Source organism: Oncorhynchus keta, chromosome 14, assembly GCF_023373465.1.
Source record: "Oncorhynchus keta strain PuntledgeMale-10-30-2019 chromosome 14, Oket_V2, whole genome shotgun sequence".
NCBI classification, from domain to species: Eukaryota; Metazoa; Chordata; class Actinopteri; order Salmoniformes; family Salmonidae; genus Oncorhynchus; species Oncorhynchus keta.
The window spans coordinates 66,716,874-66,743,967 of record NC_068434.1 but is presented as its reverse complement, the minus strand read 5'-3'; the positions used below and the strand labels follow the sequence as shown (position 1 = coordinate 66,743,967).

General features: G+C 41.8%; 3 protein-coding genes across 9 annotated transcripts in view; all 3 read right to left on the bottom strand.

Moving 5' to 3' along the window:
- LOC118393824 (AT-rich interactive domain-containing protein 3B-like) overlaps positions 1-4,472 on the bottom strand; it is a 74,014-nt gene extending 69,542 nt beyond the window's left edge. For 5 of the 6 annotated variants that reach the window (XR_004827622.2, XM_035786937.2, XM_035786938.2 and 2 more), the window contains exons 1-2: positions 3,234-4,472; positions 1,287-1,937 (exon numbers count right to left, since the gene is read on the bottom strand). Coding sequence is in view for 5 of the 6 variants with exons in the window: in XM_035786937.2 (XP_035642830.2) it covers positions 1,287-1,937; positions 3,234-3,269 (687 nt within the window). In the remaining variant the exon portion in view is untranslated. Of the gene's footprint in view, positions 1-1,286; positions 1,938-3,163; positions 3,203-3,233 lie in introns of those variants that run through there. The other variant, XM_052462189.1, reaches the window with a different exon arrangement.
- Positions 4,473-4,618: 146 nt separating this feature from the next.
- LOC118393823 (protein FAM219B-like) lies at positions 4,619-10,250 on the bottom strand. The gene is made up of 6 exons (XM_035786936.2): positions 9,992-10,250; positions 7,793-7,907; positions 7,571-7,664; positions 7,395-7,472; positions 6,851-6,902; positions 4,619-6,537 (listed from the first exon to the last, which is right to left on the bottom strand). The coding sequence occupies exons 1-6, from the start codon at positions 10,064-10,066 to the stop codon at positions 6,388-6,390; spliced, it is 564 nt and encodes a 187-aa protein (XP_035642829.1). The 5' UTR covers positions 10,067-10,250; the 3' UTR covers positions 4,619-6,387.
- A 2,880-nt stretch (positions 10,251-13,130) lies between these two features.
- LOC118393822 (cytochrome c oxidase subunit 5A, mitochondrial-like) lies at positions 13,131-26,928 on the bottom strand. Of its 2 annotated transcripts, XM_035786934.2 has the most exons (6): positions 26,739-26,909; positions 26,069-26,101; positions 22,453-22,569; positions 22,151-22,272; positions 14,289-14,413; positions 13,131-13,254 (listed from the first exon to the last, which is right to left on the bottom strand). In XM_035786934.2, exons 1-5 carry the CDS (start codon positions 26,809-26,811, stop codon positions 14,300-14,302), a joined length of 459 nt encoding a protein of 152 aa, XP_035642827.1. In that variant the 5' UTR covers positions 26,812-26,909; the 3' UTR covers positions 13,131-13,254; positions 14,289-14,299. The 2 variants fall into 2 exon arrangements, with proteins under 2 accessions (XP_035642827.1, XP_035642828.1); XM_035786935.2 differs by lacking the exon at positions 26,069-26,101 and having other exon boundaries at positions 26,739-26,928.
- Positions 26,929-27,094: the final 166 nt, after the last annotated feature.

Here is a 27,094-nt window from a genome sequence, read left to right as displayed (position 1 = left end):
TGACACCTCTCCTGCTCTGATCACTGGTGGCTGTCTGACAGCTGGCCTAAACAGAGACAGGTTCGAGGTGGTTGTCGACATGTCGCCAACCAATGACGCAGTTTTTGTTCTCAGTCACACAACATTGTGGTCAAACTTTATTTCATTCAGGTTGTTTCCACTGTGATCTGGTAGTGGTAGCTAGAAGTCTACTCCACCCTCTCTCCTGTCTGACTATTCTCTGTGATAACTGTCGCCTACTCTAATTCAGGGCTCATTCTGCTGTCATTTATTTACTTCCCCTTCCATCATCGCCCCTCTGGAGCTAAATTTGGAAATAGACGGGAGTGACAGTCCCAAAGTCATTTCCCCTTTAAATAGACAGTAATGACATCCTTGGAAAAATGAGTGCAGCACACGCAATGCAATGCTCAGTCACAGCAACAGATCTTTTCTGCCTCCTACATCTGTCAACTCCACTGCTACATGGCTTTTTATATCAACCACTGGTGGGCTGTTACACAACACATGCTACTTCGCTAGTGCTGACTCAACCATGAAGGATAGCTTAGATTCCACTCTGCATTCTGTCACGCTGTAACACAGCGGTGAGGAAATATTTACCTTCAATGAAAAAGTATACTTGGCACAGTGCTGAAACCCTTCAGATGAGTAGCACCACTACTATGCTGTAGGATACCTCTACCTTCCCAACCCGTGTGCTGCACGTCTGCCAGGAGAGCACAAGAGAGAAATCACTGAGCGCAGAGTGAGTGAGAGCGAGCGACACACGTGCCTGGCCCTCTGCCAGTGCACACTTCTAGGATTTTTGGCAACAAAAGCCAAAGAGCAGCTCAGCCCTCCCCAGTGATTGTAAGTGACTCACAAAGATACTGGCTGAGAGGTCTGTGTCGAAGCTAAGATTAACCCACCCACTCACAGCAGGGGCAGGCGGGACAATCAGACAAAACACACAACAGGAGACTTGAAAATAGCGAAAGGCTTTCCCCCTATATGACGCTTACTTACTAAGGGGACATTTGTGTTTTCATTACACAGCTTTGTGTTGACTCACTGTGTTTGGGGAAGAGATAGTACGACTTTGATGCCAGATTAGCTGCTGAGGATAAATATTCAGAGAGATGTGGCAATATTTCTTCATGTGGACAACTCTACTCTTTCATGTCAAGGGCAGACATAAAATTCAACTAGGATAAATAGGATTTGGAATATATAGCTAATAAAGGAGAACTGACATACATTATTAATAAGGACAGTAGATTGGCGGTAAGCCAAGGTGGCCTCACCTGTTTTAATTGATCATCAAAGCTATTCCAGTCGGCCAGCCCGTTGGGGGAGGAGGCAGAGTGGGGCCCTGCAGGAGAGCGGCTCTCGTCAGGCTCCTGCTTCACCCTAACGGGTGGCAATGGGGCATTCTGGGGGCCCGAGGTAGAGTAACTACCAAATGGATTCGCAGGGAGGTGGGAGGCACCCTGTTGAAGAGCCAGTGTCTGCTTGTGGAGGTACTCAAGACCACTAGCCCCTCCCTCTTCCTCCTCGCTCCCATCATCTCCATCCATCATCTCCTCATCGTCATCTTCATCCCCTGAATCCCGGCCTCTGTCCTCCTCGTCCTCCCTCTCTGAGTCCACACTGCTCTGGTTAGAGACCCGGGACAGTGGGCCTCCTCTGGGTATCCCTGAACCACCTCCAACCAGGGCCTTGCCCATGAAGCCAGCTCCAGAGGCCCTAGCCGCGGCTAGGATGGCCTGCTGCGCTGCTACCTGTTGGGCGTACATGATGTGGGCCTCGCGGAGCCGCCTCTCCTTGCGCTCCATCTCCAGCCTGGCCTGCTGCTGGCGCTGCAGCTGCTCCATGACAGCCTCGAGCTTCATTCCTCCTGCCGTGCCTGCCTGAGGATAGACACCCCCCAGACCACTCTCCTGTGACATGCTGGGCTGGGAGAGGAAGCGAGAAAGACATCAATAGTCAACCATAAACTCAAATGACCACTGGATGTCTGGCTTTCCCGGTTCTAATAAAAACATGCATAACACAAAGTAGACTATTTAAAAACATTTTTAAAAGTCCTATCTGTCAGGATTTGAGTTAAATCACCGCCAGACTTAGTACAGTAGGCTACAACAAACCATCCACTTCATGAAGATAACATGGGTAAGTTTCAACATGAGCACAATAGATGAGGGAAAGGCTAATTGGTATTGAGAAAGGGGGATAAGATAGGCAAAATACTGTCGATAAACAAAAAAATTGACTGCACGGAAGATATTGTATGGTATGCAATAGCTGGTGCTACACGTGATTGTATTTAAAAGCACAGTAGTAAAATGCAGGACACATTTGTACAGAAGTGTAGCGACAGGCAAATTACACACTGTTCAACACAGCTGCACATAATACAGAAGTTACAAGACCACGTTTCGTCCTGTAGATAGATCTACAGCACATTGCATTTATGCTTCTTATTTCAAAAAATGTATTCGAGTTAACGCATAACAATCAATTGAAATAGATATGCATCACTTTAAGAATGAGCCAGAACAATATAAACCGAATACGATTTTGACAGAAACATCTGTAACAATATAACAACTTAGAAAACAATGTGAAACATGTTGCCTCGAACAGTTGTTTCTCATCACAAAATGTACAATTTAGCTTCAATCCGAAACAAGAACAAACCCCGATGTATACTACATTCAAAATGAGATGATTGATATGGTTAAAGTTCGAATATATTTAAAAAAAATACACATAGGCCTACAGCCTCTTCTTTCCTATTCGTGCAGTATGTCAAAATTAGCTTTCAGGGTGTATATGGCGAGGCTCCAGAAAACGTACATGAATGAGTAAACAGCGTATAGTATAATATCTGACTAGTTTGTAGGCTACGCACATACATATACTTTTTTCTATCTAAATTATATATTAGGGGCGCAGATACAGTGCATGAAAATATGCATTTGATCTATTTTATTGGGTTTTTCACGATACATTATAAATAGTCGGATTTACAACTGTAATTAAAACAAGAAATTGGCAATGACGTACGCTAAACTATCAAAACCAAACAGTAATAAGGATTTCAATAAGGAAAAAAGTGTTACAGTTGATAGCCTCGTGCTTTTAGCCTACATTGCTCTGCAAATAAAATGTTCGCTACCTCGCTCCTATGCTATGACACAACCGAGACCTAGCCAGGGCACAGCGCCAAACAGTGGGAAACAACTCACCATTTGTGCCTTGCTGCTACCGGAATTGTCCACCATCCCTCCTTGGTTATCTTTTTCCCTCTTCGCTGGCACGGTTTCAATAACTTGTAAACACAGATAATTTGTGCATGCACGGGGGGGGGGGTCACATTTGTCCACCAGCTGATAGGCGGAATGTTGGCTGTGTAACTCTCAATTGTATCTTTCTCCACTTCTTTTTTTAATTTAGAGAAAGACGGACATGAAATATGGCCTGATCTCATATCTCGAAAGCTTGCCGTTGAGGTAACTCCCTTGACTCGATTTTCCTTCACTTGAATTACACCCCCCGTCTAGGCGTCCAACATCATTAGGGCCCGCCCAGTGACAGCAACAAGTTCCAGAGTTCCAGCGCAGCGTTGGCTGAATAGTTACTATGCGTATGCAAATCTCATGAGAATGGCAATCTTATGAGAATGGCAACACTTGTCACAATCCATACAAACTAGAGCCTATTAAATAGTACATAATAGATCGCTTGTCGCCGTTATGCTGACAGGCTTTTTCCCTCAGTACAATTACATTTAACATGTGGATAACTTGCCTGTTGAATAATTAGCCTGCCCTACATTTTTGGCAAACAATGATACTGCAAAATTTAAATTATTTAATGCAATTTATAATCCCAGATAAAAATGAGTCTGATGAGCTATAAAATAGCCTATATACTCAGTGGTGCATGTACGTAACGCAAGTAATGATAGTCAATTGGCTACTTCCCTCGCCATTATATAATATTTTGACAACTCAATTCTGCCCCCAAATGGATATGGATGGTAATGCTCTGGTCTGGCCCCACTGTCTGTTCTTTACCTTCAGTTAACGATCTATTTATTCCACAGAGCGTCAACTGGCTGTGGATTGTCGCTCCTCCCGTGTACTTGATTATGGAATGGTTTAGTAAAGAACTCCCCTTACCTGGTTGTCTAGGTCTTACTTGAAAGGATAAACCAGCAGACCAGTTTTGACACCCCTGATCTAATCCAACCAACCTGCTTTATCAAGTTGTCTTTCCAATATTTTACTATTTTCTTTTAAACTAGGCAAGTCAATTAAGAACAAATTCTTATTTCCACTGCCTTGTTCCGGGGCAGAACGACAGATTTTTACCTTGTCAGCTCAGGGATTCGAACTTGCAAACTTTCGGTTACTAGTACAACGCTCTAACCACTAGGCTACCTGCCGCCCCGTAATATACCGGAATACTCAACATAAACATATTCTGCTTCCTCAACGCTGTACATCCAAACTCTTCTACATAACAAATATTTGACAGAGATTAGATTGGTAGCTCTCTGAATTCTGTGGGAATAACTTTCAATGGGGTAACATCCCCTCCAGCAAACCAGAAGAAAATTACAAAAGGACATGTGCATATTGATTAATTATATTGAATATAGCAAAAACAATATTAATAATCAAATAAAAATAGTGTTCCCTTTACATCATAATATTTCAAGTTAATGCATTTAGCACTCAGTAACACTTGGTATATTGTTTTAACTAGGATACAGAAGCAGATTGTCCCATTAGTTGCATAGTACAGGCAAGTGCAGTGTACTGGCTACTGACTGCACCGGATGGTGATGAGTCCAATATTTATCTTTCTAGTGACACAGGTCAAGCACTCAATGGCTGCATTTAAACAGGCAGCCCAATTCTGATATTCTTTCTACTAAATTGGTATTTTGACCAATCATGCCAGATCTCTCCACGTCAGCTCTTTTTCAAAGCTGATGTGATTGGTCAAAGACCAATTAGTGAAAAATATCAGAATTGGGTCACACGCAGCCAGACCAACACACACTTCCACATTAGGTCTGCATTGATAAACAGCAACTAGCAAACACACTTATCTTTAGCCACACATGTAAGGGCTTGAGTGATGAGAATCACCCATTCTATAATGCTTGACAACACAGACAGAATTCTTCAAAATGTTTAGTGTACTCACAATGTACTGCTTGCTTTTAAAACCAGAAGATACCAAAACACTAACATTAGGGTGGGAAATGTACAATTTGCTGAGTGACATGCAAGAGAGAGTGAGAATGATCAAAATGTAACAGGTAGGTGACTTGTCTGTTCAGATCGCCTTCTGATATCATATGCACGTCCCTCTGAGTATCTAGTAACTACTATACGTAGTAGACAGAGGATCAAGTGGGTTATTGTGTTGTTGTGTACAGCATTGTCAGGAGGTAGTGGTCAACCTCGGTGACACCATGGGCTGTAATGTTACATCTAACACGCAGGACAAGATTGACCAGAGTTCTCATTGCTGTAACATTACAGTAAACAGTGCCATTTTGTAACCCTTTTACATAACTTTTTTTGGACAAAGCTTTGGAAGGCAGCCTGACATAAGAGTAAGTGCTAGTATCCCTATATCTTTTAAAGCATTAATTAATATACAAGTAAACCATGTAATGTCAAAGACACCTAAGGGTCTGAGGTTAGACCCAAGATTAATACCAGGGATTTACAACAAAAACAGGGAATTTTAGGAAGATGGATAAAAAATTCCAAATCAATGAAGCTATAGTTATGGAATGTTCAGGTTTGTTTTCAAAGGGCTTACTTTGAAAAAAGTGAATTGGAGCAAGACAAGCTTGCAGAAAAAGCTTTAGCCTTCAAACTGCTCTAGGACATTTGCTATATGCATATTACCTTGCATATCAATTTTCTATGTTTAAATATACCTGGGAGTGATATGCCAAAGAGGACAACAAGACAGTGACCTTCTCCATCAGGTGAATGAGTGTAGTGCATGTCTAGAGATTAATCACCCTGCACCTGTCTATTGAGAGGGGATGCAACGTGGTTAGCATTTAATCTAGTTCCAAAATAACACAGAGGTCAACCTTTGGGGTGACAGAGAGCCCTGCTTAGACAATGGCTAAGGCTTTGGATGACTTCAGTCCATGCTTAAGGTTAGTTAGGGTGTAGAGAGCACTGCAAAAACAGTGGCTAGCCATTTAAAGTGTTAGGGGGGTTCCATGCTTAGACAGTGGTAGGGTTTGGGTAACGGGAGGCCTTGCTCGACTTAAACAGTGGCTAAGGTCAGGGTAACAGAGGTCCAGTCTTTAAACACAGAGCTGCAGGGTCAGCCAGGTCACAGCACTAAGTGCCCTCCTCACTGCACAGAGCACGACGGGTCCTCAGCGCAGCAGCAGGCTGAGGAACCCATGGCTTTAGGGGGAATAAGGTCCAGGTCCTCGTCATCAGGGATCTCATCCAGCCGGTATCCATCCTTCAGCAGCTGCCTGCTCAGGTCTGGGTGCACCTGCACAGAGGTCAACAAGTCAGCCGTGGAATGACAATTCAAAAAGGTATGTGGACAGGAGGTGTAAGAAACAGGTGTGAGGATAGGCTGGATATTTCTTTAATGTTTGATTACACGGGCTATTTAAGCAATAATGGTGTATACTTGCATTGAATCTTGTTTAAATATGAATACATTTGTAGTTGACTATAAAGGGACAAATATTTTAAATGGAAACTGAACCCTGCTCCTGATAGAGAACACTGCTGCCCAACGAACGAGCCTTTCTATGTAGAAGCATGGTCTGAGTATAGTATACACTGGACACACTCACCTCAGCTGAAGAGTATCCTGAGGAATACTGCTCAACATCTAGCTCATCATCACTGCAAGGTCAAGACAAGATGTCATTAGGAAAACTCTTAGGCTGGGATTCAATCCGATCGAGGATTTGGACAATGTGCCATTTAAAAAGTAATTTACGATTGAGTGCTAGAGGCCCTGGTTACAGACCCTGGTTTGATTCCAGGCTGTATCACAACCGGCCGTGATTGGGAGTCCCATAGGGCGGCGCACAATTGGCCCAGCATCGTCTGGGTTTGGCCGTCAATGTAAATAAGAATTTGTTCTGACTTGCCCAGTTAAATAAAGGTTAAATAAAAAAAACTTCCTAAATAAACATAGGGCTCTTTAGAGATTGTCTACAGTCAGTAGTGCCTTGCCAATAGTGTTTGCCGGAGAGAGTACTTAGCACCTCTGAACTGAGTGCCAGCCATAATTTTCACACTGTCAGACATCCACCAGCGTGTGGTCCCTAAAATGCAGCGCACCAAACGATTGGCAGATCAACATTCAGTGCCATGTGTGTAGTCCTTTACCTGTCTGATTCCAATGCTACCAGTGTATCTTCAGCGTGCTGAGTCAAAGCGGCATAACCTTTGTTGAACTTCACACTTCTACAAGAGGAACAAGAAAAACTTCAATTGTAACAGCTCGAATACCTCAAATTCCATTATGCTTGCATGCGCGCATACAAACATACTTCTCCTCTTACCTCTTTCCTCCTTGCCTGGGCTGTTGCATCACTGGACCCCCTGAGGTAAGGCCATTTTTCTTCATTGCTTTGCGGGCCATTTCCCGGTGTTTTTCTAAAGCCAGGATTCAGTCACATGCAGAAGAACAACACTTTAAATAGAAACATTGGCTATGACAACACTGAAACATCACAAGACTATAAACAGGAATTGTGTAAATCTAGGGCAAGGAATGCACTTACGTAGTTTCATGTGAATGGCTGAGGCTTTGGACATGATGTAGGGTCCCCTCTTCTCCAAAGGCCTGATGCCCCCATCTGTAGCCCTTGGTCTTGAGCTGCTGCCAGTGCCAGGACCCTTAACATGTGAAAATCAGGAATGTATGAAATAGAGGTCGACCGATTAATTAGGGCCGATTTGAAGTTTTCATAACAATCGGTAATCAGCATTTTTGGACACCAATTGTGGCCGATTACATTGCACTCCACAAGGAGACTACGTGGCATAGGTTGTGCAATGTAACAGCAATATTTAGACTTAAGGATGTCACCAGTTAGATAAAATACGAAACAGTTCCGTATTTCACTGGAAGAATAAACGTTTGGTTTTCTAAATGATAGTTTCTGGATTTGACCATATTAATGACCTACGGCTCGTATTTCTGTGTTATTATGTTATAATTAAGTCTTTGATTTGATATTTGATAAAGCAGTCTGACTGAGTGGTGGTAGGCAGCAGCAGCAGGCTCGTAAGCATTCATTCAAACAGCACTTTCGTGCGTTTGCCAGCAGCTCTTCGCTATGCTTCAAGCATTGAGCTGTTTATGACTTCAAGCCTATCAACTCCCGAGATTAGGCTGGTGTAACCAATGTGACATGGCTAGCTCGTTAGCGCAGTGCGCGCTGATAGCGTTTCAATCGGTGACGTCACTCGCTCTGAGGCCTTGAAGTAGTTGTTCCCCTTGCCCTGCAAGGGCCGCGGCTTTTGTGGAGCGATGGGTAACGATGCTTTGAGGGTGGCTGTTGTCGATGTGTTCCTGGTTCAAGCCCTGGTAGGGGCGAGGCGAGGGACGGAAGCTATACTGTTACACTGGCAATACTATAGTGCCTATAAGACCACTACAGGAAAACAGCCTTGCCCCTAACGCTGCTAAACAACTACAAATTAGCCCTGCTATTAGCCTCTCATTTGAATCAAATAGATAACTAGCTGAGTATATTGCCACAAATTTAGAAAATGCTCCATTTTTTTTAAATAAATGTTTCGCTCAATGAAGTAATCCAACAATGTTTACGCCGGCATTTTGTCTATTTAAAATCTTCTCACATTGAACGACACAGGTGAGTGCCATCATGACACTTCCCAAAGTGTCGCTCAATGAAAGAAGATTTTAAATAGACAAGATGGCAGCATAAACAAACATACTTCATGGAGAAAAACATTTTAATAATTGAGCATTTTCTAAATTCAAATGAACCACCTGCAACTGGTCATGTATATTTAAAAGATACTTCTTTGCCCAAATCGAGACAACAAAAAAAGTATAGTCAAATCTATGGCGGAGGTTTGTATGGGGCTGTCCTGTAACGGACACCCAAAATCTTTGGTTATATCATAAAATCAAACAGTGTAATGTTTTGACTTCAGTCGTGTTGTGTCCTTAACTTTGCGAAAGTCTTCCGTTTCAATTGCTACCATAGTTATGCAAATGTTCATATTTCTTCTGTAAGAAACATTTCAATTTAGCCCTTTCCATATTGGAGGCTGCTGAGGGGCAGATGGCTAATAATGCTTGGAATTGACAGAATGGAATGGCAAACATGGAAACCATGTTAGATGTTGTTGATACCTTTCTACCTATTCTGCTCCAGCCATTACCATGTGCCCTTCCTCCCCAATTAAGGTTCGACCAACCTCCTGTGCAATGTAGACATATTCCCACGAGTGTAAAGGGTTAACGGAATAGTTAAGATTACACAAGAAAATAACGATATTGGTGTGTAATTCTACACAGTTGAACATATCCTCTTTTTAATATTTGTTAGTGAACCTAAAGTTGCTGGATGAGGCAAGTAGCCAAGCTGATAAGAGCGTTGGGCTAGTTACAAAAAGGTCGCTGGTTCGAATGCCCGAACCGACTAGGTGGAAAATATACCGGTGTGCCCTTGAGCAAGGCACTTATCCAGAACAATTAGGTCTAAGAGTGTCTTCTGAATGACAAATGTAAATAACGTTCTCATTATCTGGTGTACAATCTGTAGCTAGTATGGTTAGCTTACACAAACGTAGCTTGCTAACGTTCGCAGTAAATCGTAAATAACAAGCCAAGTAACGTTATACGCTGAGAGAATGGTAGCAAGGTTGGCTGTCATTTGAAAACAGAGTTGCCAGATATCAGATTGCGTGTTGTTATTGGTTAGCGAGCTAGCCAGAACAGTTACCGGCGTCAAAACTTGGGACTCGGGGACTGCAGCAAGGAGAGTATCCCTCTCCTGTTCCTCCATAATGTTGTTCATGTTGGTGGGAATGTTCACGCTTTATACGCTAAAACAGGCATGTTGACTGTATTTCCAACTATCCACGAAAGGATGTCTTATCGCTGCTGTCTTTTACTCCTGCTAGCTAGTCTAAGGACCACTTCCGCTTCCTGTCAACAGAAGCCTTGGACTACTTTCACCGTCCTTCCTTCATCACTAACCCATGACATCAGAAACCACAAGGTGGGAGAACTTCAGTGGTAGCAAACAGGTAACAAACCTTTCTGGTAATCGTATTTTTATTCAACCAGGAAGGGCTCATTGATATTTGAAATCCCCTTTTCAAGAGCGTCAGCACACAATTACAGACATGAAAAACTACAAGTAATCTTGTAAAAACCATAGAATAACAAAATCATAAAGCAGCAAATTAAAAACATTGACAGGTCAGAATAAGCCTCAATCCTTTATCGATGATTTAAAAACACCAATTGGGACAAATTCTTCCAGTTTAAAAGTATTTTGTAAGGCGTTCCAAGCCGATGGCGCAGAGTACATAAAAGCCCTTTTACCAAACTCAGTTCGGACATTTGGAACAGTTAGCAGGATGAAGTCCTGCGAACGAAGAGAGTACCCACTACATTTCTGAACAATAAAAATGCTGAAATAAAATGGTAGTAAACCCAAAATGGCTTAAAAATATTTTTAAAAGTATACCAGTGACTGCGCCTACGAATGACTAGGGAGGGCCAGCCAACCCTGGTATATAAACGTGCAGTGGTGCGTAAGGGTTTTGCAGTTTTAAAATACACCTCAATGCGCCATGGTCAATTGATCTCAAACACTGAGTGGAAGCGTTCATATATAAAAAAGCCCCATAGTCTAGTAAAGGCATAAATGTAGCTAACTACTAGCCTCCTGGCGTCAAAAGAAAAACGGGCCTTAACCCTAAAATAAAATCCCAACATCAATTTAAAAGTTTTTGTAAATAGTTGAATATGCAATTTAAGAGGCCATCAATTAAAATTCCAAGATATGAGGTTACAGTCTCAATCTCATTGCCAGGACAGGTAGTAATAGGTGTAAGGTTCAGAGATGTATTTCTTGCTTTAGAAAACACCATTAGTTTAGTTGTCAGTATTGAGGATAAGCTTCAATTGACACAAGGTATGTTGAACAGTATATAAAAAGCAGTTTGCAAGTTCTGGAAAGCTTTTGTGTGAGATGAGGCACAACAAATAACAGTATCATCAACATAAGTGAAGTTGTGCATTTTGCACATTTGTCTAAATAATTTATATAAATAGTAAAGAGGGGACCAAGTACAGAGCCCTGTGGCACACCATTACAGACAATTTAAAGGACATGAGCCCATCAAATTGAGTGCACTGAGTTCTATCTGACAGTTAGCAAACCATGCAACTGTATGCTCCAAAAGACTTACCCTCAACAATCTCTGCCTCAGTATCGCATGATCAACTGTATCAAAACCCTTAGAGATCAATAAGTGATACACCGCTATTTTTTGTCAAGGGCTTCAGTGATATCATTTAAAACCTTCATGGGCTGCAGAAATTGTGCTATGCTTCTTCCTGAAGCCCGACTGGTACATTGATAAAATAGTATATAAAAACTTTTAGCTGCTCACTCAAGGGTTTCAAGTATTCAACAGGGGTGACAGATTTGAGATTGGCCTAGAGTTAGAGCTCCCCCTTTTAAAAGTGGTAGTACAAATGCTGATTCCCAGATCTTTGGAATTTCATTATATTCCAGGGTTAGAGTGAACAGATTTGTAAGTGGTTCAGCTATGAAATCAGCTGCTAGATTTAAAAAGCAGTGATCAAGAAGATCAGGACCTGCAGACTTTCTCTGATCTAAGGATTTCAGGGCTTTATGTACCTCCTGCACGTAGAATGGCAAAAATCAACATTTTTGACCAGCTCTCGCTGGTTCATCCACACAGGGTTGTACAGAGAGGACCCTGAATCAAACAGCCTACCAGATGATACAAAGTGCTCATTGAAACATTTCAGTTGTCATATACAGCAACAGTCCTTCAATACACATGACAGTAATTCATTAACATTACTGTTTCCAGACATACTTAGCCTTCCAAATCTTTCTAGGGTCATTCAGGTTCAGTGGTAACAGACAAAATATTCAGACTTGGCCTTCCTGAGAAAATAACACTTGTTTCGTAACTGCCTAAAAAGAAGCCAATCAGTTATCAATGTCATTATCAAATTGTGTCAGATCAGTGCAATATTCAACAAAAAGGGGCCACCTAACAGAGTTCAAGACTACCTTGAGGCTAGCACCTAATGATGGAAACTTGTTCCCGGGGGCCTTTTGTGAAGAGCCCCGACGATAGCCCTTAATGTTAAGGTTTTGGAAAAATGGAACGCATGTTATTCATATCAGCGTGAAATCATTTTGAAAAAACTAAATGGTTCAATAAACACCTTTAGGGTTAGTGTTTCCACACAGCCATATCACAGCACTTGTTAAGGAAGACGACCACCAGTGCTATTTAGCAATCTAGCATGTGTAACGTTAACTGGGAGGAAGCACACAGCATATGGATCTGTGCAAGTCTGCTAGCTAATGTTATAGTATGTAGTGTTTTATTTGGAAGATTCGTTTGCTAAAATGAGAGGTAAGGGCCATATCTTTCGAAAACCGGTCCATAAGCAATGACTGACGTGTAACAGCCAGCCGTGGGCGAAGCTACCCGCTGAACACCCTACCGCAAGAAGGGTTTGAGAGCTAGTGCAAAACCTGACAGAATAACAGGACCCCTCTGCATCGAATCAAAGTGAACACTGACCAAACCCATTGTTGGAATTGATCCCTTTGTCCTCAACTTTCTTGTACAATCTTCTGAGGTGCATCAAAGTACATACTACTAGATAAGTTAAATGTTTGGGTCTGCCATATGTTCATGTAAACCATAAGGTTATCAGTGTGTTGTGTATGTCAGTGGTCTGAAAAAAGCCTATAATGGATTTAATTGAACAAAAGTTTGTTTGGAAATCGAACATTAAGACCTTTGAATGAATGGGTTACATGCCAGTAAATCAACCTTACCATTGAGACAGCAGAATCAATAGATATTTCTTTATTAAATCCATAATTTTGTACACAACAGGAGAGTGTGGATTAAATCAACATCAGGACAAGGCAGAGACTTGAAGAGAAGTGGTTCATCTTGTTGGACACCAGATGACCTGAGGGGAAATGAAAAGGAAACATTTAATTATTTAAAATTAAGAACTGTAAAGGGCCCGAAGATGTAACATGCAGAGAGAACGTTCTCTTAAGTGTGTGGTTGAGGCATGTGTATATACTGATAGGATCGAAAGCAAGGCAGTGCTGCGCTCAGGCCAGCTTTCTCCATTCACATCTTACCTTAAAGCTGCAGTACGTAACTTTCTGGGCAACCCAACCAAGTTCACATAGAAATGGGTTATAGATCTGTCACTCATTGAAAGCAAGTCTAAGAAGCGGTAGATCTGTTATGTGCGCTATATCTATGCTTCCCGGTCTTAAGTTTAGCTTTAGCATCTTTTGGTTTTGTACACCAGCTTCAAATTGATGGACTATTTTTGGTTATGGAAAAGTTATTTCAGAGCAATACAATGATTCTCTAAACATAACTATTTGAATTTTACAAACCAGGAAATGGCAGAGCGATTTTCTGCACATTGCACCTTAACAGAATTATTCCACAATACTGACGCTGTATCAGCTCCTAGAGATATCACCTACAGCTGCTAATATTGAAGCAGCTTATTCTAATGCACTAATTAAAACTTGAATGAACATGATTTCAATATAGGCGAATGTAGCCTATACTGTAGGTAGACTATTTGTCTTTTGATGCAGTCATCTCGGGTTTCATGTGAAGATCTTGATCCTTCACTTGTTTAACATTTAGAGACATTGGCAACTTTGTATTTGCATTCAACTTTGTTAAGTTATCTGGGGTCACAAAGACTGAAACATTTTGATTCTGTTTCGCGGAGATCTGTGTATAACATCACACGGTAGGGGGGAAAACACATTTGACGGTGCACGTCGCTGTTCTACAAGTGGTCTGAGGCAGTTGGTAAATAAAATGTTTAAGTGCAACTTCAATAAAAATGTTGGGACACAACTTGGAGATTTACTGATGCACCTACAAAAGTTTGTAACGATGAACTTAGCCTTAAGATGCTTTTGAGGGCCCAGAGCACTTGTTTTTCAATGTGTAAGCACTCACCCAGAGGATGTCTATAATATGTCCATGCCCAGATCCTCAGGTGTGGAGATACCCAGCTCAATCAGAGTGGGCTGCAGTTCTTGAATCAGATATGGGTAGATATCTTTGTGGGGACCAGATTTGTCCTGTTACAAAGAAAGGATGATCAAGTTCACCATAGGGAATATTACAAAAAAGGCATACAGGTTGAAGACTACAGAAGTTTCCTAAATTACTAGTATATTATGTGAATAAATTCAAAATTAAATCTAACTTATTTTACATGTTAAACACCTTTTCACAAGAAAGTGACATACAGAACAAAAATGTAAAGTGTAAACATGTAAAGTGTTGGTCCCATGAGCTGAAATAAGATCCCAGAAATGTTCCATATGCATTTTTCTCAAATGTTTACATCCCTGTTAGTGAGCATCTTTTTTATTTTACCTTTATTTAACTAGGCAAGTCAGTTAAGAACCAATTCTTATTTTCAATGACAGCCTAGGAACAGTGGGTTAACTGCCTTGTTCAGGGGCAGAACGACAGATTTTTACCTTGTCAGCTCGGAGATTCAATCTTGCAACCTTTCAGTTACTAGTCCAACACTAACCACTAGGCTACCTGCCGCCCCAGCATTGCTGCTTTGCCAAGATAATCCATCCACCTGACAGGTGCGGCATATAAAGAAGCTGATTAAACAGCACGATCATTACACAGGTGCACCTTGTGCTGGGGACACAAGGCCACTCAAATGTGCAGTTTTGTCACAGCATAATGCCACAGATGTCTCAAGTTGAGGGAGCGTTGGCATAATTGGCATACTGAAAACAGGAATGTCAACCAGAGCTGTTGCCAAAGAATTTAAATGTTCGTTTCTCTACCATAAGCTGCCTCCAACAACATTTTAGAGAATTTAGCAGTACGTCCAACCGGTCTCACAACCACGTGTAACCGCACTAGCCCAGGACCTCCACATCCGGCTTCTTCACCTGCGGGATTGTCTGAGACCAGCCACCCGATCTGCTGATGAAACAGGAGTATTTCTGTCTGTAATAAAGCCCCTTTGTGGGGAAAAACTGTCTGATTAGCTGGACATATGCCCTCCCAGGCCCACCCATGCTGTGCCCCTGCCCAGTCATGTGAATCCATAGATTCGGGCCCAATTAATTTTAACTCATTGAAATCGTTGCATTTTTAAAAAATTCAGTATAGCATAAAAATAGATTATGCTGTGATCCTTCCGGCTAGTCAAATAAAATGTAAAAGTCCGCTATGTTGAAAGTGAGGAATTAGTACTAAAGGTCGACCGATTAAGTTTTCATAAATCGGAAATCTGTATTTTTGCAGCGCCGATTTTGCCATTTATAAAAAAAAAATAAAAAAAATACATTTATTTCACTAGGCAAGTCAGTTAACACATTATTTTCAATGACAACCCACTGTTCCTAGGCTAACTGCCTTGTTCAGGGGCAGAACGACAGATTTTCACCTTGTCAGCTTGGGGGATCCAATCTTGCAACCTTACAGTTAACTAGTCCAACGCTCAAACCACCTGCCTCTCACTGCGGCTATGGAATCCTGACCTGTTCACCAGACCTATTATTTGACCATGCTGGTCATTTATGAACATCTTGGCCATGTTCTGTTATAATCTCCACCCGGCACAGCCAGAAGAGGACTGGCCACCCCTCAGCCTGGTTCCTCTAGGTTTCTTCCTATGTTTTGGCCTTTCTAGGGAGTTTTTCCTAGCCAATGTGCTTCAACACATGCATTGCTTGCTGTTTGGGGTTTTAGGCTGGGTTTCTGTACAGCACTTTGAGATGTCAGCTGATGTAAGAAGGGCTATATAAATACATTTGATTGAGTTTATTTTTACAGGGACAGTGCACATTAATCAACGTTTCAGTAAAAGTGCCGGTTTTGGCCAGCCGGCTCATTTTCAACCGCAGTCCCTGGGCAGGTTATTAAAAACAATTACAATATAGACAATCATTGAGCAGTGAGCACACGCAGAGCAACATAGGACAAGCAAGACGTAGCATACAGACAGAGCAACAGAACAAAAAGCAGCAAGACAAAATTCATAAAAGCAACAGTGTTTCCACACCTCACAAGCTACAGACATGGAAAGCGGCAATACACAGCTAGGGATTACGACCACAAATCTGGTTGACCTTTAGCCATGTATTCATACATTTTGTGAAAGTGTGATAGGTGGTGCAGTTGTGTCTGATGGCAGTGTATTCCAGACATGGGAAGCTCGCACAGGGGAAGTGGATTTACTTAAGGTGCTTATCCTTAAGGGAACTATACAGTCACATCTCATGGCAGACCTTGTGGATCTGCTGCCATATGTTTGGGTTTTCTGTTTAACAAAAATAATGAGTGGAGGGGACGCCAGGCGATTTAGGATCTTGAATACAAGACATGCAGTGTATTGCACAAGATTTACCCAACTCATGTCAGGAGCTCATGTTTTCTGAGGATGTAACAGTGATGATGGCTATTGGGCTTCCTATCAAGCACTTTGAGAGCCTGTTTGTAGACAAGACTGAATAGGTTTTAATGTTGTACAGCAAGCTTGGGCCCAACTAGTCAAGCAGTATGTTAAGTGGTAAAGTATCATAGATTTGAAGTACAGTTTTGCTACCTCTGTAGTCAAACAATTTCGTATAATACAGAAATTAGCTAGGTTGAATTGTTTTTTTTTCTCCACATGCTTTTTAAGAGGTTGGAATCAAGTATGATGCCAAGGTACTTAAAATCAGATACCACCTGGAGCTTCTCCCCTGACACGGACATCTGGCTCAGTAGCATCTGTTGCCCTCTTTGTGAAGAACATGCAAAAGTTATTTTCACATTGAGATGCAAACACGAGTCACTGAGCCACTTTGTAACCTGGGCCATTACAGTAGTGAGTTCTTGTGCAGCTTGTTATGTGCATGCAAAGAGCAAACATCACTATCATCTGCATACATTTGAACTTCAGACCCAGTACAGACAGAAGGCAGATCATTAATGTACAGGCTGAACAGGAGGGGCCCCAGTATTGACCCTTGGGGCACGCCCACATCCTAGCTAAGAGTGGGCGACAGCTCATTGTTCACTCGGAGTTCTGCCTTTAAGGTATGATTTTATCCATCAAGGCATCGGGGGAAAAGTTGAACTTGGACAATTTTGTGATGAGACTCATGGTTAACAGTATCAAAAGCCTTCCTTAGGTCCAGAAACACAGCCCCAACAACACCCCCTTTGTCCATCCTGAACTTCACATTTTCCAAAAGAAAGCGTTGGTCGTTTCTGTGGAGTGTTTCGCTCTGAAACCAAACTGCATGGAGTGTAATGTGAAGGGGCTGTTGTTGAGGTGGGCAATCAGTTGTTCTGCTACACACTTTTCAACAACCTTTGACACAGGTAGTATACTAATGGGCCTGTAGTTACTCACGTCAGCAGGGTCGCCCGATTTAAAGATGGCCGTTATTATGGCTGACTTCCATACCCTTGGAAACACCCGAGACCAATAGATGTGTTGGTGACCTTAGTAATGGGGTCAATGAGTGACTCTTTGTAGTTTAAGAAAAAGGTAGAGTCCAGCCCAAACACATCTTTGGCTTTAGAGTTCTTTAGTGAGCAAAATCACCTTGTTCACCTTTGACTCAGAAACCTTCCTTAGGTTGAGCGTCATTCACTAGCACCGAACCCAATAAACCAGTGGAGGGGTTCTGTGTCAGTACCCTGACAGTCAATAAAGTAGGAATTGAAGGCTATTGCTATTTCGATTGCATCCTGTGTTAGATTGTTATTCGCCATGATTTGTAGTCTTTTTGCAGTGTTAGTGTCTTTCCCTGTTAACTTTAGATTCTCCCAAATCAATTTGGAATTTCCCTTTACTTCACCAATTATGTTAATAAAAAAAGTTTCCCTTGGCCTGTCATTTCTTTCATTACCTTATTTCTCAACATGGTAAACCTACACCTGTCATGCTCCAATTTGGATCTTAGGGCTATTTTTAGAGCATAATCTTGTTCTTTCATCAATTTCCAGATTTCTCCATTTAGCCAAGGAAGAGTGCTCTTTTGGCCAGGTTTGGATTTGATTTTCTTTAAGAAATCATTTATTGTAGTCTGGATTGTGGATAGAAAAACCTGATCAGCTTCCATGTCTGTATAGGACAAGAGATCATTCCAGTTAATTCCCTTAAATTGCATTTTCAAAATAGTGTAATTCACTCTTAGGTATTCTTAGTTGATCCGGCTTTCTAACAGTAGAGGATAAACCTGCTCTTAGACAGCTTTCTGGCTATAAGTGTCAGATTATGATCAGATAAACCATTAAATATGGTTACTGGGCTAATACTGAACACCAAATCAATTTGTGTTTTAGCGCAACAGGTCACCCTGGTTGGCCCTTTAACTAGCCGTGTAAGGTCAAAGGTATTAGTGATCCGTTTGGGGGTTTTCCTACAAGACTAGTCTTCATAATTAATGTTAAAATCTCCCATTAAGATGACCTCTTTCCCAAAATCACATTCCCTAAGCATGTTATTAAACTGATCAAAAAACACTTAGTGGAAGGTGGCTTATACATTCCAATAAGGGTAAAAGACATTGCACTCCACAAGGAGCCTGCCTGTTACACGAATGCAGTAGAAGCCAAGGTAAGTTGCTAGGTAGCGTTAAACTTCTTATTAAAAAAACAATCACTCGTAACTACACATGGTTGATGATATTACTAGTTTATCTAGCGTGTCCTGCGTTGCATAGAATCGATTTAACAAAAGCACAATCGTTGGACGCCTGTACCTAACCATAAACACCAATGCCTTTCTTAAAATCAATACACAGAAGTATATATTTTTAAACCTGCATATTTAGCTAAAATAAATCCAGGTTAGCAGGTAATATTGACCAGGTGAAATTGTCATTTCTCTTGTGTTCATTGCACGCAGAGTCAGGAATTTTATGTAATTATGACATAACATTGAAGGTTGTGCAATGTAACAAGAATATTTAGACTTATCGGGATGGCACCCGGTATATAAAACACGGAACGGTATCGTAGTTCACTGAAAGAAAACTAATCTCAAACAAAAGTTTCCGGAGTCGGCCATATTAATGACCTACGGCTCGTATGTGTGTGTTATGTTATAATTAAGTCTATGATTTGATAGAGCAGTCTGAGCGATGGTAGGCAGAAGCAGGCTCATAAGCATTCATTCAAACAGCACTTTAGTGTGTTTTTCCAACAGCTCTTCACAAGCACAGCGCTGGTTATGACTTCAAGCCTATAAGCCAAATGGCTGGTGTAACCAATATGAAATGCGCTAATAGCGTTTCAAAACGTCACTCGCTCTGAGACTTGGAGTAGTTAATATCCTTGCTCTGCAAGCTTTTGTGGAGCGATGGGTAACGCTGTGTCGAGTGTGGCTGTTGTCGATGTGTTGCTGGTTTGAGCCCAGGTAGGGGCGAGGAGTGGGACGGAAGCTATACTGTTACACTGGCAATACTATAGTGCCTATAAGAACATCCAATAGTCATAGGTATATGAAATAGAAATGGTATAGAGAGAAATAGTCCTATAAATACTATATTAACTACAACCTAAAACCTCTCAGCTTGGAATATTGAAGTCTCATGTTAAAAGGAACCACCAACTTTCTCATGTTCTGAGCAAGGAACTCAAACGTTAGCTTTTTTACATGGCACAGATTGCACTTTTACTTCTAACACTTTGTTTTTGCATTATTTAAACCAACATGTTTCATTATTTATTTGAGGCTAAATTGATTTTGATGTATTATATTAAGTTAAAATAAGTGTTAATTCAGTATTGTTGTAATTGTCATTATTACAAATAAATTAAAATCGGCATGGGCTTTTTTTGGTCCTCCAATAAATCGGTATCGGCGTTGAAAAATCATAGTCGGTTGACCTCTAATTAGTACACCTACTAATTAAGGAGTTTGACTGTTCTTTTTGTACAGCTAGGTGGTTCATGTGAGGATCAAAGTCTGCTTCCACCAAATATAAGAAATAGCCAAAACCCTAAAAGTCAATAGCAGTGTTTTACAAAGCTACTGGAATGTTAAATGTGCTTTATTAGTGAATTTGTCTGTGAATGGAAGTCATTTAAATAATTTATGCTCAGTAATCTGTACAATTTTCAAATTTAACCATCTGGAACAAAAACACCCGAAAATGATAAACATGTAGAATGTCTCACCCATGTGGAAGCTAGGTGAATTGCAATAGGCCCACCCACTTGGGAGCCAGGCCCACCCTATCAGAATGCATTTTCCCCGACAAGAGATGTATTAGACAGAAACTACATTTCTGGGATTTTATTTCAGCTCATGAAACATGGGTCCAACGCTTTACATGTTGCATTTATATTTTTTGTTCAGTATATTATGGACATTTTCTTAAATTACAATGCAAAAATTGAAATTATTTTCCATTTAGACATATAAAAGCAGTGAGTATATCCACACTTGTGTAGTTCTGTCCTTGAGCGGTTCTGTTCTAATAATTATGTCATGTTTAATGTGTGGACCCCGTGAAGTGTAGCTACTGCTTTCACGACAGCTAATGGGGATCCTAATACAGTGCAGTCAAAAAGTATTCAGACCCCTTGACCTTTTTCCAGTTTCATCCATTTTAGAATAAGGCTGTAATGTAAGTTGTTTCCTCCCCCTCAATCTACACACAACACCCCATAATGACAAAGCAAAAACAGGTTTACAAATTTGATTTATCAATCTCTCAATATAAAAATAATTAACATAAGTATTCAGACCCTTTACTCAGTAATTTTTCAAGCACCTTTGGCAGCGATTACAGCCGAATCTTCTTGGATATGAGGCTACAAGCTTGGCACACCTGTATTTGGGGAGTTTCTCGCATTCTTCTCTGCAGATCCTCTCATGCCATGTCAGGATGGATGGGGAGTGTTGCTGCACAGCCATTTTCAGGTCTCTCCAGAGATGTTCGATCGGGTTCAAGTCCAGGCTCTGGCTGGGCCACAAAAGGAGATTCAGAGACTTGTCCCGAAGCCACCCCTCCATTCTCTTGGATGTGTGCGTACGGTCCTGAGTGCTCTGGAGTTCAAGGTTTTGTACTTTGCTCCAATTCATCATCTTTGATCCTGACAAGTCTCCCAGTCCCTACCACTGAAAAACATCCCCACAACACGGTGCTGCCAACACCATGCGTCACTGTAGTGATGGTGCCAGGTTTCCTCCAGACGTGACGCTTGGCATTCAGGCAAAAGAGTTCAATCTTGGTTTCATCAGACCAGAAAACCTTGTTTCTCATGGTCAGAGTGCTTTTAGGTGCCTTTTGGCAAACTCATAGCGGGCTGTCATATGCCTTTTTACCGAGTAGCGGTTTCCGTCTGGCCACTCTACCATAAAGGCCACTCTACCATCGGGTAAATGACTTAAATGTAATGTAATGTAAATGGGTTCTTGAACACCTCCCTGACCAAGGCCCTTCTCCCACGATTGCCGTTTGGCCGGGCGACCAGCTCTAGGAAGAGTCTTGGTGGTTCCAAACTTCTTCTATTTAATATTGATTGAGGCCACCGTTCTTGGGGACCTTCAATGCTGCAGACATTTTTTGGTACCCTTCCCCAGATCTGTGCCTCAACACAATCCTGTCCCGGAACTCTACGGACAATTCATTCGACCTCATGACTAGGACCTTATATATATATATACACACACCGGTGTGTGTGCCTTTCCAAATCATGTCCAATCAATAGAATTTACCACAGGTGGACTCCAAGTTGAAGAAACATCAGGGGGATGCTCAATGGAAACAGGATGCACCCTGAGCTCAATTTCAAGTCTCATAGCAAAGGGTCTGAATAATTATGTAGCTCACCTTGACTGCCTCGAGGATGCGGATAGCACTGGCCAAGTCATTCAACCTTCGGCAAGCACGAAGAGCTGAGTCGAGGATTTTGGGTTCAGGTACCAGGTCATAGCCAATTAGTGTGTTCATGCCTATGGGATGTGGAATGGGATTCAAGCATACACCGTTATACAGTCTCAAATTTGACAGTTTAAATTTTATTTTTAGAAAATCTGTCTATCCATTAGTCTCCAACTCAAACTGAAAGAAAGATAACTGTAGACCTTTGGCAAAAGTGCAGACTTATTTTTCAATATTCTTTAGAAGATCACCTTTCTTCAGCTCCCAGGCATCAATGTCTGGCTTGCTGAAATAAGTGACCCAACGGGCATCGAACTCCTCATCTGTCTCCACCTTGGCATGGGAGTAGCATCGGGAGGCCAAAGGAGCTGCAACAAAGAAAACAAACATTATATCATAGAGGTCGAGGCCTATTTGTAGATGCTTGACTGAAAAAAAAAAATGCATACATACACCAATTCTCATGAAAAAGCAGGTGAGCCATAACCTATACCTGCTATCAGACATGTCATCTCACTACCAGCTGATTTCAAATGCAATTTTTGCAGCCCAGGATGTTGTTGAGGACTTTGCCTGTGTGCTCCACTAAGATCTATTCCAGGGAAACTGACCTGTAAACATCACATGCATAATTGCAATATCAAATGAAATTGTATGTCACATGCGCAGAACACGACAGGTGTTCACCTTACAGTGAAATGCTTACTTACAAGCCCTAACCAACAATGCAGTTTTTAAAAAATTATTCACTTTAAAATAAATGAAAAGAGTAGCAGTAAAATAAGAAGTGAGGCTATATACAGGGGGTACCAGTACAGAGTCAATGTGCCCTAACCAACAAGCCCTAACCGGTTAGTCGAGGTAATATGTACATGAAGAGTTATTAAAGTGACTATGCATAGATGAGAGTAGCAGCAGTATAAAAGGCAGTGGGATACAAGTAATCAGGGTAGCCATTTGATTAAATGTTCAGGAGGCTTATGGCTTGGGGGTAGATGATGTTTAGAAGCCTCTTGGACCGAGACTTGGTGCTCCGGTGGTACCGCTTGCCATGCGGTAGCAGAGAACAGTCTATGACTAGGGTGGCTGGAGTCTGACCGTTTTTAGGGCCATTCTCTGACACCGCCTGGGATAGAGGTCCTGGATGGCAGGAAGCTTGGCCCCAGTGATGTACTGGGCCGTACGCACTAGCCGCTAGTGCCTTGCAGTCAGAGGCCGAGCAGTTGCCATACCAGACAGTGATGCAACCAGCCAGGATGTTCTCGATGGTGTAGCCTCATATCTGGTTCTTATTCGCTGTGTGTGCACCACTTTAAGGCTTACTGTAAGTCATGCTTCCAATGACACCATCTCCCGTAGTGTGGAGTACTTGGTACGAGTGACTTATAACTGGTTTTTAGTGTCTCCAAAGCACAGGGAGGCCTACAAGGCCATATATGAGACCAACAACTGTGGGGAGAAACCTTTACAGATAACCAAGGTGTGTGCCAGTGAACACTGCTACATGGCTGAGGTTTTATACTCCATGTACAGTGATCCTCAAAACATGCATCCAACTTTTTTGAAGTCAGTGCTGGGTGAGGTACAGTTGGCCATCAAGGCTTTTGAGGGAGAGCCAGTAGATCCTCTTAAGCTTGGTTAGCCTGATCAAGTCTGTGAGCAGCGGGGGGGGTGCTGAATCCACTGGCAAATGTTGATGTAAGCAAAGGGCCAATAGATGGATACATCAGTCCCAAACCGTACCTTGGTTACCTTTTTAAGTCAAAGGCAGTGGAGCTCCACCTTGCGCCTGAGGATGAAATCAATGTCCTAAAGCGGTGCGTAGCCTTTACCATTTCCCTCACTAATGAGTTGAGGGTGAGATTGCCGGACAACATCGAAGCATTGCAGTACAAGTCAGATTTCAATCTGGAGGAAACGCTAAAGCACAATAAGAGCCCTGGAGAAATAGAAAAAAAAATAGCCAAGCTTCTTGGCTACTCCCCTGCTGGGATAGACAAGATTGTCCAGCAATGGCGTGCCAGCCATCTTAGTAAATGGAACGAGACAAAAAACGCACACTGGGCTTCTGGAGTGAGTTTTGGAAGTTCAGGGATGCTGCTGACATCAACCCGTTTCAAGAACTTTCCATGGCTGCTGTGTCTGTGTTGTCCTTGCCACACTCGAATGCTGAAGTCGAGAGAGTATTCAGCCAGATGAGTGGTAAAAAGCAAACTTAGAAATCTGATGTCCTTGCAGAACCTTAACTCCATCCTGTACATTCGATATGGACTGAAGCCGTCTGGTGAGGCTTGCTATGAGCACCAGCTGCCTGATAATGTTTTGCAGCTTTTTGGCACATCAGCTGCTTACCGTAATTGCTGGACTATTAATCGCACCCGAATATAAACCGCACCCACTAAATTATTTTAAAAAATGTATTTTGTACATAAATAAGCAGCACATGTCTATAAGCCGCAGGTGCCTACCAGTACATTGAAACAAATGAACTTTACACAGCCTTTAAACGAAACACGGCTTGTAACAAAAATAAATAGGCTTTAACGAAACACGGCTTGTAACAAAAATTAAAACAGTAGCCTACCAAGAAAGTCATTGGTCACTATCTTCCTCATGTGCACTGAAACCACGTAAGTCATCTCTTTCGGTGTCGGAGTTGAATAGCCTCAGAATTGCTTCATCCGATGTTGGATCGTTTTCATTGTCGCTCTCGTCACTTTCATCCGGAGGCAAATACCCCGCTGAGCTCATGCTGCCCCTTCAACACGCAGCAGTCCAGCCTTTCGAAACCCGTTGATGATAGTGGATTATTTGACAATGCTCCACGCTGTCAGGACCCACTGGCAGACTTGACCATAAATTGCTCTTCGAAAGCGGCCCGTTTTAGTGAAGGATTTCTCCCCACTTGTCATCCAAGCCTCCCACTGAACACGGAGCGCCACCTTAAATGCACGATTTACACTGATGTCGAGTGGCTGCAAATACTTCGGGCCATCTGCTTTTCTTCCCTCTGAAAGGTTTGTTGTCTTTTTGCACTGAGTCAGTTCCTCACGCTGCTGTTTACAAAGTCTTATAATCGACTTATTAAGGCCAAGCTCCCATGCAGCAGCTATATTTCCTTTTCCAACAGCCAGATTGATCGCCTTCAACTTGAAAGCTGCATCATATGCATTTCTCCGTGTCTTTGCCATGATGAGGGTGACAAAATTACTACCGTAATCAGAATGATGGGAAGTTTGAGCGCGCTCGATTTACGTCACATTATGTGACGGTGCTCAGTTTTTTGGCTGCATGAATCTTGTGAAAGCGGGAAAAATCCATAAATTAGCCGCGTCATTGTATAAACCGCGAGGTTCAAAGTGTGGGAATAAAGTAGCGGCTTATAGTCCAGAAATTACTAATTTAAATCCGCTCCCTCAGTTGCTGAACCTGCCATAGAGAGCCTTGACAAAAATGACGATGACCCACTCTTTCTGTGAGCCAGCACAGCCTGTGTGAGTGAGGGGGGTCTGAAAAAATAAATAATAAATTAACCTGCATTAGGGCCAGATTCATTAACATAATTCTCACATTGACAGTTTTCTAATGTCTCTTTTTGGTCCATTTAGATTGTATAAAAATGTAAAACATGTTATGGTTAATGTTAATGTTTTAATGTGACTTGTAGTGGACTAGGTGGACCATAAGGTTCAAACCCAAACCAAATAAATAAAAATAATAAAAAACTAAGTAACTCCGCCAGAGTGTCTCTTTTGCCAGTCCCAAGCCCGGATAAAGGAGGAGGGTTGGAATTGACATAAAAATTTAAAAAAAGACATGAAAGTTAATTTGTAGTTCTAAACCGTTATTTGGGTGTTTTTTACTCACTTTGTCTCTCCCCCGCGACGTTATTCCTCTCTCCTACAGCGTCCATCACAATTACATGCACATGGCCAATTATGCAAATTAGGTGATGATGTCATTTAGCGACTTTTAGGACAGCCAATAGCTACTTTCCTTACTGAGGAGTTGCCAACACTGCTGTGACTCCCTCAAAAAAACGAATCATGGGTCATCACAAGGACACATGCTAAAGTTAACTAGCTGTCTGATGGTTGTATACATACACACTGGATATGGCTTCAATTTGAGAACGTGAAAACTCTACACTTTATCGGCACCAAGAAATGTTACTTTAGATCAAATGAAAATCAATGTCACCCTGACGCAAACGTTAGTCCCATTGACTTAGCTATATAGCTAGCTAGCTAAAGCCATCTAGTCTAATCAGCGGTGTATGATCAGAATGCATTTGTGACTTCATACTTAACGCAATGCTTCGAATTTGCCTAAAAGTGCAAGTCTATATATATATATATATATATGTATCATGTCGAGTTTTGTTTAGACTACCGTAACGTTAGATACCATTTACGACTAACGTTAGCTAGCTAGCTTGATGGCTACTTGCTATGGACAACTGACAAGCAAGCTAACACGAAAGGCAAACCGTTGTATGAATAAATAGACAATTAATAGGCTTTGCAGACAATCCTACCCGAGTAGCATGGTCGTGGCCGCGTTAAACTCCGTACCCCAGAGGTTGAAAGTCGAACAACAGGTCTGAACATCTTGCCGACCGGTGAGAATTAGTGGCTAGCGGTGTCGTATGCTAAGGAACCGATTCAGAGGGACATCGAAAAGGGAAGCAATTGCGTCTGCGCAAAACCGCAGGACCTACGTGCTAGGAGACAACCTCACCTTTGGTGGTCTTATCAACAACTGCCATTTGGAAATAAATGCATACAATGAACTGTCACGAACCGGCTCAAAGTCCGTAACAAAGGGAGACAACGTGTAGATAAGAGTAGCAAAATATATATTTATTAACTAAAGCAACTAAGTATAATATAC